Source organism: Condylostylus longicornis, unplaced genomic scaffold, assembly GCF_029603195.1.
Source record: "Condylostylus longicornis isolate FDR11 unplaced genomic scaffold, ASM2960319v2 ptg000077l, whole genome shotgun sequence".
Classification (NCBI taxonomy): Eukaryota; Metazoa; Arthropoda; class Insecta; order Diptera; family Dolichopodidae; genus Condylostylus; species Condylostylus longicornis.
In genome coordinates this window covers 2,526,828-2,547,351 of record NW_026578045.1, presented here as the reverse complement: position 1 = coordinate 2,547,351, position 20,524 = coordinate 2,526,828, and the positions used below count along the sequence as shown (strand labels likewise).

Genomic DNA, 20,524 nt, shown 5'->3' with positions numbered 1-20,524 from the left:
AGTTCCCATGGTAATTTTAATTATTCTCATTAAAAAAAAAATGTTGACCACAAAATCACTTCAATAATCTTCAAGAGAAATAAAATTTATAGTATAAGTATGTGGAGCCTCTTAAGATTAATTGATCCCATTTGATGATCATTTAATATGATTTTTAAAATTTCTAGTGTTATAAAACTTTAAAATTTATAAAAAACCACCGTAACAATTTAAAAAAAAAATTAGAGTTAAATAGAGAAAAAAAAATTTTTTTTTTTTAATATCAATAAAAATATTTGAGTATATAGTAGCTATATGAAAGATCTGAAAATTGGACTTACTCTTACTTGATAAAAATTTACTGTAAAAGCTATTCTAGTCTTATATAAGATACAAGAGAATTGTATAATAGTTTTTTTGAAAATTATTCAATTTGTTTTTACAGCCTAATCGTTTATCTCGCTTTTTTGACTCACTTTTTATTCACTTTCAAACCAGAATTCTCCACATTCTCTTTCTTCTCACTCGCCGAGTAAAATGGCGAGATAGACGAGATAAAAAAATTTTATTATTTCAACTCATTTTAAATATTCTATTAAATTAATTTTATATACCTTATATTGCAATCAAGGAGAGACATATTTTGTATTTAATATTTTCTCAAAATTTCTACAATATTAATGGTAAATAGTTCAATACTGTTATTCTTAATTCTCATTAATGTTATTTTATACATTATTGGAAATTAAAAAAGTGAAAAATGCAATTGAAATTAAAATATAATCTCGCTCAATTTCACCAAAATATACTCTCATTATTAGAGTCTCATGAGTCATTCTATCTAAATAATAAATTTTGGAAACTCAAATGCTATACTTTAAGAATTTTACTTGCATAAAGGTAAAATTACAAAATATCACTAAAAATATTAAAAAGTGAAAATTGTTATTATATAGACTATTGAGAATGTAGAATATTCTCTACAATATTACGGTATGTTAGCAAATAATTGCAATTGAGATGATTTAAAATTATACTCAATTTTTAAGTATAAATGTGAGTTCAAAGCACTATTCACATTGCATTCTATTAAAGCTTGTTGCACACAATCAAAATTAATAAAATTCCTATTTTGTTTTTATACACTTTTGATATTACAAACATTAAAAGAAATTCACAATATCGATTTTATGAAAATAGTAGAATTATTTTTTTTATATTTAAAATATAAATTAATATTATAATCGCTTAATCATTTTAGATTAACTAAGCCATCAGAATTATATTTGTATATCGATTTAATCTATTTAAAAAGAAAAAAAATTATTTTAAATGATGTCATGCAATTTTTAGTTCATATCTTATTTTGTCTAACTATATAAAATCTTATTCAATATATAAGAATATTCTTAATACTATTGTGATGTCATTTTGTAAAAATTCTTTAATGATTTAGTAAAAATGTTAATTTTGAACTTTTTGAATAGGCTCTTATAGTAACATAGTATAGTTGAGAGTACAAGCACGGTACATTCTCTATACTAATACATAATTACTAATTAATAAAAAAAGCTGAGCAATGAACATCCTTTAAGAGTTCTTAGAAATTGTATTTTTTTTTAAATATATATTTAATTTTTTACTAAAATGTTATACAGGAATTAAAGAAAATTTATTAAAGAATTTCGAAAAAAAACTTTTCGTTTTAAATGCATATAGTACTATTGTGAATTGCTCTCTTTATACACAGTAGATATTGCGATATTTCTGGTTAATGTAATGTTAGTTAATTTGAGTTTGTTGTAAAAAAAAGTGCAAAGCATAATAAAGAGAAATTCGATTCTTTATACTTATATAATGATAAATTTTAGCAATAACTTTGAAATTTTTTACAAATATATTTATTAAAAATTTTCGAATTTTTAAATTTATATTCTTAGAAAATATAATCCAAAAATCTCATTATTTCTTATTATTAAGAAAAACTTCCTCAAATAGACTCAATTTCCAGCAGATTATCCTCCACTTTGAATTATTCTCATTCGGCGTAATTACTCTTTCCTCTCAAATACCCTCATTTGGTCTTGACGTCCACCAATGATTTCAATTCTCAACAGGTTTTCCTCTGGTCGGAATTACTCTCACTCAGTGTAATTACTATCTACCTACCCTCATTTTTACCGGGATTTAACAATTCTCTTTGAAAAAATTTCGCTGCGAGGTATAGTGTTGTAATAAAAATAATATTCTATCTGTGCTGTATTAATGATTAATTTGACGCCCAAATTATATAAATCAATAAAACTTATATCAAATAATTACAAGTAAGAGTATTTAGTATAGCATCTAAGTAATTAGTAGTTACTTGAAGTACTCATTTTATTTTTGTTCTCATTTTCTTACTCAATTTTTTATTTATAAAATTTTTAATGTAAAAGATACACCATTCAGTAAGAAAGAACGCCCCCTAGTTCAATTAATCTTCTACATACTGTTATATCACATTATATCTGTTATATCAATTATAAATTGTATAACACAAAATTAAAAATTCAATTAAAATTAAATCTCATTTATTAATTTTAAATATATTTGAATTAAATTTCTTTTTTTTTATGTTATCAATAATAATAAAAATTAAATAATAATCCCCATTTAAGTATTAGTATATGAATTCGTTTCTAAGGCAAATTTTAATTTTTAATGGCATTTAATTTCATCGGTAGCCAGAGCTATAAAAAAGAAAAAATTTAATAATAATAAATCTATAAATACACCGTAATTTTTTTATAACATTTATAAAAATAAAACCGGTTTTGATTTTTAAGGAATCAAAAAAAAGGAATCTTAAAAAAATAATAAAAAAAAGAAATTCAAGATCACATTGTATATGGGAACATAAATGAATTAATATAATTAAATTAATTTAATTTTGATATATATAAGGGGGATGCTATTTTTATATATTTTGTGCATTCATAAATAAATTAATTACAAATCTTTTTTAGTTATACACTAATAAGGTTTAATGAAAGCGTATAACAACAATAGAATTAAAAATTTAATCCAATTAATTCTAAATTTATTTAATAATTAACTTTCTATCCAGCTTCTCTGTGTATAAGAGATTAATTTAAAATTTGCTATAAACATGAAGACATAAAAAAGTGAGACCGTTGATGAAAAGGAAAATTTTCTCTTGTTACTATAACAAAATTTAATAAAAAAAAAAAAATTATTTTTTGCTCTTTCACATTTTCCAATACCTTTTTAATTGTGAATTAAAATTTTAATTGAGAGAAAAAAAAGTGAAGGAGAAAATTTTTATTTTTTTGTAATTAATGCTTTATTTGTCAACGCCAAGGCTCGAGATTTTTTCCTCTCTTGTTACTTCAGAAAAAAAATATATTGATTTTTAATTAAAATTTTTAATATTGCTTCTAATTTATATCATTTTTAAGTATATATATAAACACACATACAAATGATTATATATAATATTAATATCGTAATATATATAATTGAATATTTAAAGAAAATTAATTCTTTTAACGATGACATTTATTATTCTCTTTCTTATATTGTTACATCACATATCATCTCTTACTCTCCTACTTTTGTGTTATGGTTTTCCTATCTCTTTAATGAATTTTCTTCTCTTGTTTTCAAATATTTTGCCAATTATAATTTTAAATTTTATATTTATTTTATATTTGTTATAACGTTGTTGTAATTATGTAATTAAATTAAATAAATAATAATCAATATAATTAATAAAAAATTAAAACAAATTTTATGAGTATTGTGGAGAATAATGATTTGAGAATTTTGTACTCTTCTCTTATTTTTTAAGAATCATGTTCTCCCACTCATTTTGTATTAGAGTATATATATTATAGTTAAGAGGGTAATAATATTAAATATAATTTGAACATGTTCAATACAATGTATCAAATATATCAGTGATGGTCAAAAACCTTGATAGTCCGAGTTATTATTCAAATAAGTAAATAATTATTCGGATAAGGGCGATTTAACCACTGATTACCTTCATTCGCACAGTCTTGTGAAATGTTTCTTCTATATTATAAAATTTGTAGAAAGCTCAATTTTAAAACTCAATGAAATTTTGTGAAAATGTGAGAGAGAAAATGAGATAAAGATATTGTGATCACAAAAAGCATTACAATACAAAAAATATGTTTGATCCAACTAATTGCATGACGTCAGCATTAATCAGGAACAGCAATTTCCATGAATCAAAGCTAGCAAAGTGTGAAAGTTAAACAATAATCACTTTTACTTAAGCGACCGTAATAATAAATTTAATTCTCATAATTTGTTTTACACATTCTTTTATTCCAATATCTCCAATATTATGATTATTAAATAAAGATAATATTTATCTCCAATTTTTTTTTTTTGCAGAATTATAGAAAAATATCCTTCAATTATTACGTATACAATAATTCCTAATAAAATTTAATGATGGTTCCAGTTTTATTACTCAATGGATACCAAAATGTTCTATGTTTATATGCAAAAAAAATCTTCTATGTTCAAAAATTACCAGTTTCTTGTCCTCCTCTCTCTATCTCATTACTCTATAAATCATTTTTTAATCAATAAATCTTATTTAAAACTGTCAATATTTTAATTTATTGCAATGATATTTTTTTTTTTGGAAATAATCCCGGCGCGAGTAAATAAAAAATGGGCAACGCGGTAAACGTTCAAATATAAAACAAAAGAATGCAAAAATAAAATTAATGATAAATTGCGGTTTTAGATTAGATATATATATATTTTTTCTCATATACCTGAACAAAGTACATAAATACATACATGAATAAACAGTGTTCCAAGGTGTCCAAGGATATAAATATCTTTATACAATATGTACAAACATACATGTTGTATTATACACAAAATTTTCAAATATAATAAAAAAGACTTCCGTCAGTTTGTATTTTTATTAATTTTTTTTTTCTTGTTCTATTGTTCAAAATTATTGAAACTACTTAACAATTATCATATAATTGAGATGAAAAGAATTAAAATTCAATTGCCATAAATGTTCAAAAAATTAATCAAACATCTACAATAATAAAAAAAAAAATTTGTTTCGGTTAATTTGACGCCACCATAACAGGTGAGAATTAATTTTTTTTTGTTGCTGTGTTCTTTCTGTTTCTTCTTCTTATAAATTTAAGAAAAAATTGAATTTTCTTAACGTTTATGATAGATTTAATACTTAAAAGAGTTTGGTCCAATTGGTAATTAACAAAGAAAAAACTATTGAAAAAATTAGATATAATACGAGTACAACATGTTCGATAAGAATTGTATGACGCTCAATCAAGTTTGACAAACTGATATAAATGTTAACCTATGAAAGTTTAATCAACAATATTTGATAGTGTACTGCAAACCCTGCCTGATTTAGATTGTGTGTTGAATTTTCTCTCTCAAATTTACTATATAAGGCAACAAATGTTTGATTGATGGAATAACGTTATTAAATTGCTTATAAACTCATTGTAACTTGTAATAAGCCCCTTTTTCGTATTTAGATTTCGGATTTAGATATTGTTAATATTTGCTACCCTTCTAGTGCAGATTTTGGGTTAAGTGATTCTCATTCGTTAATTTAGCTATTTCATGCAAACAAGTCGAAAGATGAATTATATTGTAAATAAAAATTTCACGCCCACATTAAGCATGAATTTCGATTTTTATAAAAAAAAAAACTAATATTAGCAATATATTTAGGATCTATAATTCGATTTTTCTAGTTCCATTATATTCAGTAATTTATTATATGTACATTACAGATTCGAAAATTTTTACTAATAATATTATTTATTCTGTCTCATACATTTAGTGTAAGAGAACTCTGTAAAATAAAAATTAAAGAAAGTATTATATGATCGGAAAGGTAAGAGAGTATGTAATGTACACAGAATTTCCTGTATAGTATGAAAATTATTATTACTTTATCATCTTTAACTTCAACATTGTATGACATAGTATTAAATCGCGAAAATCGCAACAACTAAAATCATTTGTTTTAGAGCCTATACTTCTCCGTTATTCTAACTATAGAAGACTGTAATCAGAAGTGCCAATCATAATTCAAATGTCATTCGTAAGTTTGACTACAAAAGTAATAGTCTTGTTTTAAGTACTATGTACCGATTAATATTAAACTTTAAATTCCTAATTTTTTTTTAACAATTAATTGTTTGAGTATAGTTGACGAAAATTTTGATTACAAATTTTTGAATTACATTTTTCGAATAAGTACTGTCATATTAGTCATCGATAGAATAAGTAATCAATAAAAAAAAAGAATGATTTTTCAATTATAATTTTTTTTTCCCCGAAAATTAATTACAGGAGCTTAAAAATTTAATAACATTACATACTTAGAAATAATATTTTTTATTTGATAATTATTATCTTATAGTTTTATATAATTATGATAGATGAATTTATTGGAAAAAAAATATTATAAGTACCTACAAATTGGTAACCGTGAATAAATATGATGAAAAATTAATTTCCGTGTTAATAATGGTACTAAAACATAAATGCTGTTGTTTTTTTCTATTATATTTGGATATTTGACCAGTTATAAAGAAGATATAACAATAAAAAGAAATTTTTGTTAAACTATAATATTCGAAAAAAAAATTATTGTCTGAATTATTCGAATTATTTTTAAGGTAAATCTATACTTTTTCTCTATATATTATTGCTAATTATTATTCAATATTGTGAATTAATAATAATTGTTAATCAAAATATTAATCAAAAAATTTTGAGAATTTCTTTTAAAATTCAAAAATGGTAACTTGATCAATTAATATTTTTTTTTAAAGTTAAAATTAATTATGCTAATTTTTAATATTAATTGAATTTTAATTATATTAATAAATTCAAAATTACAAAATAATATACGGGATTAAAATGAGCTCTAAGTAGGTGTTTTGCCATTATTGTCATTTGCTATTTTCAAAATTGCCAAATACTAAAATCTCATAATGAATAATTAAAATCCCTACGAGGTAGATCGCCCCGATAGTAATTATACAATTTTCTCTCAATTTCTCCTTCAGTGATTCCTCGCACGCGGAACGATTACAAAATTAACACTGAGTAAGAGAACATAAAACAGTATGATGATAGTACAGAGAATATAAAAGTGTGTGAGAGAGTAATATAAGGGACTACCATCTCATCCATTGAATAATTAAGTAAAAATTAATAGGAATTTCCATAAAAATTGCATATTTTCCGGCGAATCGAAATAAAATTTTTATTTTTTCAAATTAATTTTCAAATTAGTCTTTTAACTAATTTAAATTAAATAATTTAACAAAACCATCTACATTAATTATAAATCTTCATTAACAAAATAAGAAAAAAAAATCAAATAATAATGAAGGTGAAATTTACGATTAACATTTCAACAGCTAATAAAAAAAAATTTTAACAAACAATATTGTTAATTGCATTAAAGTGACATTTAAAATGACAAAAAAAAAAAAAACACATTTGGTTAAAAATGTTTGATTTTTATGTTTGAAAATTTTAATAGCTCTAATTGATCATTATTAAGAGATTATCATTATATTATAATTTATTTTTTATTTTAAATTGTAAAGATTTTAAATAATAAAATTAGAGTAAAATGTCATTCTCTCTCTTTCTTCCTCTGTCATACTACGAGTAATACAAATACGTAGATATTGAGACAGTCATAATTGTGCTGTTTAAGGTTAAATAATGTCAAATGCATTATTATTACTACCTATAATGCTAATTATTAAAATTTACGATATTTGAAATTTCAATAGATAATTTTTGTTCATGTATTTTCATTGTACATACATAAATGAATTCGCCTTCAATTTTGCGGTAACAAAAAAGTAAATAAACTAAAAAAAAACAAATTTTTTAATTATTTTTATTATGTTTTTAACATTTAATTATCACCTCACTTATTGATATTAAAATTTTATAGACGTGTACGAGTACAAATACTATAGATTTTGGAGAATTTCGAAATTTAAAGCAAGGGTTTTGTTTTGTAAAATTGCGAATTATAGTTGAGTGTTTCGGCAAACTCGATGCGTGTACTCTTTGGTTTATTTCATCTGAGGATTTGACAAATTGACACTCTCTCTCTTATATGTTTTTTTCTTGGCAAATATACATTCTTGTTCTCTCTTCTCTCGGCGGAAATTTTAGAAAACTCAGCGGAAATTTAGAATGTATTGAAGTTTAAATATTATGAGCAGTGATAGACAGAAATGAGTTCGAATAAGTTCGAAATTTTATATTATTCGAACATAAGTAACGTAAAATTTTTATAGACAAAATTAGCTTAGTATATGCCTTTTTTAAATGTTGCACTAGTGGTAAAGTGTTATTTTGTATAATAAGAGTTGCTTTGTATAATGAGGTGCTCTGTGAAGCAGTACTTCTGTAAAATGGCAGTTCTTCTGACGTTTCATTACTAAAATCTATATTCGATTTCAGAATATTATTGTAAAATAGAAAAAGTCGAACTGAGCGAATAATCTTTTGGGTATAGATTTGATATGGTTGATGGTGTGCTTAATATATTTGTACTCGTACTCGAAATACCAAATGTACTCGAATAATATAACATTATTAACCGGATTAAAAAGTAATTGTTTTTTATGATGATGGATGGGATCACCATTAAAATTTTAGTAAAAGTGATTTTTTTTTCTTAATAATTAGTTTTTTTTCTTAAATTACCTTCTTATTTTTGGTGATTTTTTTTTTGTATTATTGGGAGGCTACACAATATATTTTTATTGATGGTTTATATGATATGCGTTTTTTTTTCTCTCTTACATATTTTTGGTATTCAATGGTTTTTTTTTTATACGTTGGAATTGCTTATGTAGGTAATGCAAAAATAAGAAAAAAAATTACACCTTATATGTGTTTTTTTTTTTGTGTACAAAAATAGTCAAAATTTTGTATTTGATGGACGTCTCAAATATTAGTTGAGTAATTGGCTATAAATTGAATCAAAAAATTCTTATTAGAATCATTCGGAAACCAACAGTTGAAGATTAAACAATATTTATATAGAAAAATATAAAAAATTATTCGAAAAATGGTACTTTATTCAAAGGATTAATAATTTTGGATTCGAATTAATTTTGAATTTTTTTTTTCATCAAATCTAGTTTCTAAAATCAATTGGTATTTGCTGTTTATTAGCAATTGTAGTAGCTGATGTTTCAGAATTATCAAATGAATATTTACCACCAGTACAAGGTGGTGGAGGTGGCGGCCATGGCGGTGCAATAGGTGGATTCGGTGGTGGTGGATTTGGTGGTGGTGGTCATGGTGGAGGTGCAATTGGTGGTGGTGGATTCAGTAGCGGTGGTGGATTTAGCAGCGGCGGCGGTGGTGGACATAGTGGAGGTTTTGGTGGCGGAGCTATCGGTGGTGGTGGTTTCAGCGGTGGTATTTCACATGGTGGTGCTCCAAGCCGTGAATATTTAGCTCCAGAACCGGCACCAGCACATAGTTTCTCACAAGATGAAGGATACCGTTATAAAACAGCTAAACGTCGTGTATTCAAAAATCGTCGTGTCTACAGAAATAGACGTCGTTTTTAAATAAAAAAAAAAATTGAAATTCAAAATAATTTTTTCAAAGTATTTTCCTATTTAAATATCGTATAAATAAGGAATATAAATTTTCAATAATATTGTGATGTTTCTAATAAAAAAAAATAATAATAATTTTGTATAAAGAAATTGTGATGTGATCGTCTTATTTCCTGCTATTATTTAAACAGTTACTGTTAGTTAAAATAATTTTGTTGAGTGTTCAATGGAAATTTTCCGATTTCAAGTTAATATTAAAAGCGTGCAGTGCGCTACATGTCACATACCACGTACAAATTTTCTCAATCAACACATACTTCATAACAATAATAACTGTAAAACGTCTCTCAATTTAATTAAATTTGTTCCTGTAAGAGTATTATGGGAGGATAATTAATTTTTATGAGGAAAATTAACAAATTAATTTATTCAAATTTTTATAATTTAATCAAAATCAAATGTTTTCTTAATTATTTAAAAAGTACAAATAATTCAACTCTAATAATAATTATTCAACTTCACCTCAAAAAGAGTGGAAATTTTTTAAGTCACATTATATCCCGGAAATGCTTCTTAGTAGCTTAAATTTGCCTTAAATTTGTGCAATTTTAATTCGATTACAATTTTAATAAGCAATAAAGAAGCTAGAAATATGAATATACTGGTTAATTTAAGAATTTATTTAAATAATTTATATTAGATTTGCTACCTTCTTAAGTGTCATGCATCGCTTTCTCATAAATCTTATTATGTCTCTCATATATTATACATTATCGCCCCCTATATTTTACTAGATAAGTTTATAACTCGAAATTTACATAGTGAGCTGTTTTTGTTACCATTTTAATTCAAATATAAATTAAGTCATCCTGTCGAAAAATTCCTCAATATTACATAAGAGAATTTCGAATAGGATCTTGAACCTTCCTATTTATAAAATCCTATTCCATTAAATAATATACATATAGAAAATTTTCCATAATTATGAAATTCTCACGTATTTAGAGCAAAAATTTTTATATGATTTTAATAATCAACTAATTATATCACATAATTAATCTTTTTTTAAATGGAATATAAAAGGCTTTAACAATGGGATTAGATTGATCATCAAGAGCTCGCTACCAGTAACTTATTGTTTTACAGTTTTTATTTTTGTGTTTTTTTTTAATCTTCATATTTGTTTTTTTTTTTCTGCGATTTGTTATTAATTTTGTTTTTTTTTTTTGTTTTTTTGCTTTGATAATTCAATTCAAATGTCAAAGACAAAAAAACAAAAGTTGGTCAAACAAGTTAGTGTTGAAGAAGTAAAAGAAGAGTACGACAACAACAACAACGATAACAAAAAAAAACCTTAATAGTGATTTATAGTGGTTTTAATTTTTTCTTTTGGTAATATTAAAATTTAGCAAAATTATTTTGAATTTGCTATAAATTGAATCGAAAAATTCTTATTAGAATCATTCGGAAACTTTCAGTTGAAGATTAAACAATATTTCTATAGAAAATATCAAAAATGGTACTTTATTCAAAGGATTAATATAATTTTGGTTTCGAATTAATTTGCTTTTTATTTTTGTAGTTTGTAAAATCATTTATTGTTTGCTGTTTAGTAGCAATTGCAGTTGCCGATGTCTCAGAACTTTCCAATGAATATTTACCACCAATTGAAGGTGGTGGTGCTGTAGGTGGAAGTTTTGGTGGCGGTTCAGTTGGTGGTGGATTTGCTGGCGGTGCTATTGGTGGTGGTGTTGAACCAAGCCGTGAATATTTAGCTCCAGTACATGATGCAGCACCAGCTCACAGTTTCTCACAAGATGAAGGTTACCGTTATAAAACAGCTAAACGTCGTGTATTCAGAAATCGTCGCGTCTACAGACAAAGACGTCGTTATTAAACTGAATTGAATTCTGAATCGTTATTATATTGAAATATTGGAATGGAAATGATGAAATTAAATGGGAACGTCAAGTTATTTGTGATTGTTTTTTTTAGAAATTTTTAAATGAATTAAAAAAAAAAATAAATAGTTGAAAAAATAGAAACTTTCTTTAATTTTTATCCTATTTCTTATTTATATTCGAAACCCTTAAGTTTCCAATGTATTAAAAAAATGACACTAATAGAAAGAAGGATCTCAAACTGAGGCTGCTTATGAGGCTTCTCTAATGCACTGTTTTTAGGCAAGACTGTGTATATTTTGTAAACCTCCTGTAAAGTACCCGATTTTGTTTCATAAAAATTTGGTTTTTGATTAGTTTTCATAAACTAAACAGTAAAAAATTGTGTAAATTTCGTGATAATTTCGAATATAACTATAATCGGCTGTAAAATAATCAGTTGCAGGAAAACTGTTATATAATTTACCACTGAGCTTATTACGAACCTAAATATTATGAATTTAATAACACAAAATTTAATATAATTTAAAAGTTGAAATTACTTGCCGTTTAATCTTTTGTTTAAGGATACTGATCGTAACAGAAAGGAAGAGAAAATTTAATTTTATAATTATTAGGATTTAGGCAGCTTAAGGGTGGTTAGATAAAACTACAAAATTTAAAAGAAAGAGAAGAACAAATTTAATGTAATTAATTATTTTAAATTTTTTTTTTCAGATTAATAATTTTTACAGATTTATAGTAATTTACTTACATAATTCAAATATAAAATATTTATTCTTAATTAATGGTTTACATAAATCAATGATTCCCAAGCGGTTTATATAGACCCGCAGGGGTCCATAAAGATCTTAAAAAGGGGTCTAAAAAAAAATATGAATTTAATTAAATAAGTATTAAGGGGGTCTATCAAAGATTCAAAAACACGACAAGGGGTCTACGAGGGGGGAAAGTTTGGGAACCTCTGATATAAATAAAGTGGTACTTATGTAGTAGAATACCAATTGATACAAGGTTACAAAACATTATAAGAAAATGTCAAATCAAATTCCTGGAGAAAACGGGAAATTTACAATAGAAATACTCTTCCGAGTTCACTTTTCTCATATATAGACAGAGAATGAAATTCATGAAATTCTTACATTATGAGACTCTCAAGTTATTTTAAGAAATATTACGTTTAAGTTTTATTAATTCTTATGATCTTTTGTAATCTGGAGGCGTACTTATATAATTAATAATATTGAATGTTAAATACATGCTTTTGTAATATGTACACACTAAATTTTTTTCAACTAGATTCAAGTAAAATACAACTAGAGTTGCGCTCCTAGATTTTTCTAGTGAAAAAAAAATCAATAGATTGTCTAGTTTAATATTTCACTGATATTCTAGTAGGTTTAATTAGAATTGCCATTGAAAAAGCTAGAGTTCTAGTTATCTGGACAACTACGTTTAATAAGAATCCGAAAACTATTTCTAGTAGAAAATCTCTTTATTTTCACTAGTATTTCATATAACTTAACTGCATTTTCAATGAAGCACACTAGAATTAACAGTATTTTAAGTAACCAGTTTCTAGTGAAAAAAAACAGTATATTGATAAAAAACGCTGGAAAATCGGTTCAATTTTTTTGCGGTATTCTAGATAACTTAATTAGATTCCCTGTGAAAAATTACCAGAATTTCCATTATGAGAGTTACCTGATTTCTAGTGAAAACACACAGAGTTACAGTGATAAAAAAAACTAGAAAGCACATTAATTTTTTCTAGAACCACTTGCTTGTTTTACCTGACTTCCAATGATAAATGCTAGAATTCCCAACAATTTGAGAGACTACCTTCTAGTGAAAATAAGAGGATTACTAGAGAAATTAAGAAAATGCCTAGTGAAATAAGCAAGAAAATCTTTTAGATTTCTTACGGTATTCTTGGCAGTTTAACTAGATTTTCCATAATAAAGACTAGAATTTCCATAACAATAGTAATCACTTTCCAGTAAATGTCAATATATTACTATTGAATAAAACTAGACAACTATTTCATTTTTCATCATAGTTCTAGTTTTTTCAAATAGATTTCCTGAAGAGAAACTTTGGATTTCCAGTTTTTTAAATAACCTGTTTCTAGTAATTAGGAACAGATTTCTAATTAAAAAAGATGGTCAATTTCTATAGGATAATTATAGAAAATCTGTGAAATACATCTATCCTATGGCATTGGATAGATATATTAAGCAGATTTATATCCTACCTAACTACAGTTTGGCTAAACCAAAATTTTCGAAAATTCTAATGTTAAAACTTTTGTAGTTGTAATATTTCTAATTTCATAACAAATTTTTAAAGTTATTTTAGGAAACTCATCACAAAAAATTTCAAGCAATATAAATGACATTTTATAGAAAAATAACAATTTTTGTGTCTTACATAACAAATTATGGTTTTTATTTTTAACTTTTATAGCGTTTGACAAAATGTTTTATGATAATGTTCTTACGTTTTTTCATTTAAATTTAACATAGCAATATATTTTTTTAAATACATTTTTTTATTTTTGAAGTTGTGATATCAGTATTACATGTTGTATTACATTTCTGTGTATTTGTTATAATATTATTATAAGGTGTATTTAAATGATTTGTCATCTATATCATTTTGCAACATTTACATACATAAAATTATAAAAATTTTATAATATAACCAAACACTAAATAACATTAATTGATAATTTTTTAATATAACACCGAAACAGTACCATTTTACATTTTTCATTTTGTATATATAAACTTCGAAAAAATTTAACAACTTCAAAATTTTTTTATCAAATTTTAAATTACAAGAAAAAGATAATGTTTACTGTAAGAAAATCGTTTGCGCACTCCATAATTTTTCCGTCAATTACTAAATAAATGTTTTCAGTCAGGCGTGAAAATTTTTCAGTACATCTGTAAACGAGATACGGTTGCTTATTCTCGTTATCTAAAACATTTTCTATATTAGCATTAATCTGTAAACAAATATATTACTTAAATTAAAAAAAAAAAAAATCTAAAAAAGGACAAAGCAGTTCTTATATCTCACATAAATTTCTAAAACGAGGGATATTAAATCTTCCTCTGCAACAAGTTTTTCCCAATCATCTAAATTTATCGCAATCAAAACATTAGTTTTTTTTCAAATTTCTTTTTGGCAGCAAGATTCTTAAAAAATTGAAAAATAATAAGTTAATTGAGTTTTTTAGCTAAATTTATATCGAAACTCACCATATTGGAGAAATTCTGTTTCCTTCCTATAAAATGGTTCTAAGTTAAGGTTTTCCAATACTTGAATGTTAAATCTTTTACCTTTTAAGAGCTCCAATCCATTTTCAATCTAGAAATTAAAAGCAACTTTTAAAAAGCACTCATAAATTAGTTTGCGATTTTTACAATTGTGCCCTTGTAGGCAAGGAATGTTAGGTGAGTATCCAATATGTTTAAATATCCAACTTCAAATCTACGATTTTAAAATGTCTCGTTCATTAAATATTTTATACGATTGAAGTTTTGTTCTGGAGGAATCAATGTTTTCAGTTTTGCAATCTAAATTTAAAATAAAAAAAAATTACACGAATACATATAAACGTCGATTAGTGTGTGCGTAAAATGACGCGGAAAAATTACAGTTAAAATAAAAAAAAATAAAAAATAATTAATATTTTTTAAAAATAATATTTTTCTTACTTCTCAAAATTTCTGCAACATCCTTATTAATACCTTTTTCCACCAAATAGACGAAAAAAGCCTCAACGTCCATATTTTGAAAATTATAAACCTTAAAATTGCAAAAAATAAAATATTTAGGCTTATGTTTACCCGCATGCATACATATATATATGTACTTATATATGCATTTATATATTATATATGTATATGAACATACCTCTTAAATATGTTTTTTATTTTTTGTAAAAATTTTCTTAATTCTTTTGAAATTGTTTACACTGTTATATAATTTATTTGCACTAGTTTTAATTTGTTTGCACTATTTTTTAATTTTTTGTGCTATTTTTATTGTTGCTAATTTTTGATTTACATTAACTAAATTCACAATTAAAGTTCACTCTTCGAAGTTCCTTTCAATACTGCCACGTTATTCAATATTTTTTAAAAATCTCGCCGATTTTGCTCAAATTCCAACTGAAATCAAGTGTATTTTACTATTTCACATTTAATTATGCTAGAACCTCCCAAAAAATATTAAAATTTGCAAGAAGTCTATTGATATTTACTATTTTTTACAAAATATTACTAGATTTGTAGTTTAAATATACATGTATGTATATGTTAAGTTTATAATTATGCTAATATTAGTATGCTGTATACGTTTAAATAATATTATGGCGCGAAAAAAACTTGGTGGTGAAAGGAGTAACACAACAAATAAAATCCAAAGAATTATTACATATTATGTACATACATTATTAAGCAAAATATATTGAAGATTTCTTTAAATTTAAGAAAATGTTAAATAACAAACGAGCAAAATTGAGAAACTTTTCTGAAAATAAATACATATTTAAGAAAAGTCTTTTGAACATTGCTTAATGAAAATATCTGGGCTTTTAAATGGTTAAAAAATTTGCAGCTTATTTGGGATAAAAATGTTAACAAAAATATGAAGCTTTGTATACATATGTTATTTATAAATTTTAAAAGGAAAAGATTTGAAACAAAATCGAGTGTTCTTCTTAAGACGCTTTATTGCGTTATTCTTTTCACCATCAAACTTTTTTTATTTGGTATACATGCATACAAAAAAAAAAATGAAACGAAAATCAAAAAAATTTACTTCTCTGTTCTTTGTTTTTTAAGTATGTTCATAAATAACTGTAAAGTTTAAACCAAATATATTAAATACAATATACATAACTATGCATGTATGTATGTATATGTACAAATTTTATACATTTTGTTGGAGTTTGATTTCATGGCTACCTAATTATTGTAATAATGTAGAATTGTATATGTACATTTTATGCGCGTATTGTTTATGTGAAAAATATTTCAACATGCTGTTACATGTTGCGCAAAGTGTGACCATATCACGATAATAGTATATTATTTGTTAATCTATTATTAAAATATTAATAGCATATTTTTTTTGCAAATCTAAGTTAATAATTACTGGCCCAACTATTTTATTATATGAATTTATGTTTTTATATCTGGAATATGTACCATAAAACTAAAATAATAAACATATTCTAAGCATTTTTCTTTTTAAAAATTGCCAAAAATATCTTATTTAAATTAGTGGGTAACAAATGTGCTTGTTCACTTAGCTTTGCTAAAGGCTAAATATTGTACATTTTTAAATTTGTACAAATATAAATGCACCGAAGTATGAGGGAATAAATAATAAGTATAAATGCACTGAAGTTGATATTCAATTAATTATTATAATAAGATTTCAAAAAAATTTTTTATTATATTATGTTTAAAATTTTGAATTACTTATATAAAATGTATAAATTTTTATGTATACATGCATAAGTAAAATATACATAAAAATGCATTACATACACATACTATTAACTAAAAGTTTATGTACATAAATCAAATTTGAAAATTTAAATCTTTTGTAATGTTGAAATTTTTAGTTTTCCATGTAAAATTTATAATTTAAAAAATGTACACGTGGTCACACTTTTAAAAAAGCGTAAAGCCATACGTAAACAAATGTAGAAATAGAATAATTAGAATAGTGTGACCACATTTCATTGGTTTTGGAAAGTTAAAATGAAAAGTAGCTGTAATAGTAATGCCAAAAATTTCAAATTTTCATATACATAAGTATATTTTCTTAGTTTTCTTAGTTAGACCTATATAGTTATCATTTATAATATCACAAATATTATGTATTTATATACGTTCATATGTACGTCCATATCGTGTTCAAAATATAACAAGTCCTCAGTCCTTATGAAGCTTCGACTAATAATCCCCCAATCTATTAGCCTGTTTTTGTGATTTAATATTACATTCTTCTCAAAATTTCTTAAAACTATAATCTTCATATTTAAACTTTTTTTGCAATAGATTTTATACTAAATTCTATTTTACTAAATTTTGACGCATTTACTAGTTTGAATCCTTTATTTGACTTTAAAAAACATAGTAAGACAAAAAGGGTTTCGATGTTCATTTTAAGTTACTATTTATAGTAATATGTATTTGAACGAAGAAAGTATTAATTACGAATAAAGTATGAATTATTATGTTTAAGAAATAGTTCTATAGCTATTTCACAATAGTAATAACAGATTTTTTTTACAAATGTCAGTTTTTACGAAACGCAAAATTGAATCATATGTGTAGCAATTTTTGACAAAGTTATCTTTTTTGTACAAAGCCGCGATTTTTTACAAAATATTGAAAACAAAACCAAAAGACGTACAAAAATCAAAAAAGGACAGAGGAAATTGCAATGTAATTTAAAATAATTTTGTAGTTGCATGCATATTTCTAAGTACTATCAAATTTTAATTCTAATTAATGTGTATTATTCTATTTATAATTTTATCAAAACAATTTATTTTACCCAATGAGCTTATAACTTTTGCTAAAAGTTAGCTCATTGGGTCAATTACAAGGCAAAGTTTAAAAAACCACGTGTTATTTTTTTCGATGCTGCATGGTTTCTTTGTATGCGTAATATATAGTATATAGTTCGGTTTGTTTTGTTTAGATTCCTTTTAAATTTACTAGATCTCCGGACAACCGCTAAAAAATCGAAAGCACGAAACCGAACTCCGTCTTTTTCTTCCAGATTCGACTAAAATTCTCTAGATGTCAAGCTATCCTGTCCGTGGATGGAGTCTATTATTATTCTGTTTATTCCATTTAATTTTGCTAGACGTCTCACATGCTTTAAGAGCATTAGTGGAATCTATTTATCTTTGTAGTTTTCTAGCAAAAATTACTAGTATATTCTATTCCCCGTTTCTGAAAACATGTCAACTCGAAAGTGTAAATCCAAATTCTGTATTTTTAGCCCAGATTCTCCCTCAAAGCTCCCTAGTTATTCTGTACGTGAATGGAATCTATTATTTTTCTCTTTATTCTATTTAATTTTGCTAGACATCTCACATGCTTCAAATGCATTAATGGAATCTATTGATTTTCACAGTTTTCCAGTAAAAATTAATTCTATTCTATTTCGCATTTTTGCAAAATTGCAAACTGGAAAGTATAAAATCGGATTCCGTTCTTTTCACCTAGATTCGTTCAAAACTCCCTAGATTTCTAGTTATTCTGTACGTAAATGGAATCTATTATTTTTCTCTTTATTCTGATTAATTTTACTAGCCATCTGACATGCTTCAAATGCATTAATGGAATCTATTGATTTTCATAGTTTTCCAGTAAAAATTGCTTCTATTCTATTTCGCATTTTTGTAAAATTGCAAACTGGAAATTATAAAATCGGATTCCGTTCTTTTCGCCCAGATTCGTCCAAAACTCCCTAGATTTCTAGTTATTCTGTACGTAAATGGAATCTATTATTTTTCTCTTTATTCTGATTAATTTTACTAGCCATCTGACATGCTTCAAATGCATTAATGGAATCTATTGATTTTCATAGTTTTCCAGTAAAAATTGCTTCTATTCTATTTCGCATTTTTGTAAAATTGCAAACTGGAAATTATAAAATCGGATTCCGTTCTTTTCGCCCAGATTCGTCCAAAACTCCCTAGATTTCTAGTTATTCTGTACGTAAATGGAATCTATTATTTTTCTCTTTATTCTGATTAATTTTACTAGCCATCTGACATGCTTCAAATGCATTAATGGAATCTATTGATTTTCATAGTTTTCCAGTAAAAATTGCTTCTATTCTATTTCGCATTTTTGTAAAATTGCAAACTGGAAATTATAAAATCGGATTCCGTTCTTTTCACCTAGATTCGTTCAAAACTCCCTAGATTTCTAGTTATTCTGTACGTAAATGGAATCTATTATTTTTCTCTTTATTCTGATTAATTTTACTAGCCATCTGACATGCTTCAAATGCATTAATGGAATCTATTGATTTTCATAGTTTTCCAGTAAAAATTGCTTCTATTCTATTTCGCATTTTTGTAAAATTGCAAACTGGAAATTATAAAATCGGATTCCGTTCTTTTCGCCCAGATTCGTCCAAAACTCCCTAGATTTCTAGTTATTCTGTACGTAAATGGAATCTATTATTTTTCTCTTTATTCTGATTAATTTTACTAGCCATCTGACATGCTTCAAATGCATTAATGGAATCTATTGATTTTCATAGTTTTCCAGTAAAAATTGCTTCTATTCTATTTCGCATTTTTGTAAAATTGCAAACTGGAAATTATAAAATCGGATTCCGTTCTTTTCGCCCAGATTCGTCCAAAACTCCCTAGATTTCTAGTTATTCTGTACGTAAATGGAATCTATTATTTTTCTCTTTATTCTATTTAATTTTTCTAGACGTCTAACATGCTTCAAATGCATTAATGGAATCTATTTATTTATAGAGTTTTCAAGTAAAAATTACTTCTATTCTATTTCCTGTTTTTCTATATTACTAGACAGTAATTGTTGTTTACCAGAATTCTATGGCAAAATAAATTTCCTAGAGCATCTAGTTGTAAAATACTAGATTTCTAATTCAAAAAATTGAAATTGCAAGAAAACTAATTAATTTTCCTTGAATTCACGTGAATTTCGTCACTAGAATTTGTCTAGTTGGAATTCACTCGCTAAAATTTTTAGTGTGTAAATGTCACGTTGTGTATGAAATATTAATGTTAAATTTTTTTTACGTATAAAAGTTATATTTAATGTAATTGTAAATCAGTCTGGTATATCGGAGCATTAGTACAACTTTGTGACAAATGTGATTTCATGTATAAAAAAATATGCACTGCTATTCTTTTCTAGAGTATAAAGTATACTCGAATTAACCCTAGTGTGTAAG

At 24.9% G+C, this 20,524-nt stretch overlaps 2 protein-coding genes across 9 annotated transcripts in view; one reads left to right on the top strand and one right to left on the bottom strand.

Annotated features, from left to right (window-relative positions):
* Positions 1-20,524, top strand: part of LOC129612786 (prominin-like protein) — a 173,374-nt gene that overhangs the window by 94,193 nt on the left and 58,657 nt on the right. The window lies entirely within an intron of this gene.
* Positions 1-20,524, bottom strand: part of LOC129612746 (uncharacterized) — a 47,948-nt gene that overhangs the window by 8,523 nt on the left and 18,901 nt on the right. The window contains exons 3-4 of the mRNA XM_055526505.1: positions 11,271-11,440; positions 9,386-9,562 (exon numbers count right to left, since the gene is read on the bottom strand). Of these exons, the coding sequence (XP_055382480.1) occupies positions 9,386-9,562; positions 11,271-11,440 (347 nt within the window). The remainder of the gene's footprint in view (positions 1-9,385; positions 9,563-11,270; positions 11,441-20,524) is intronic.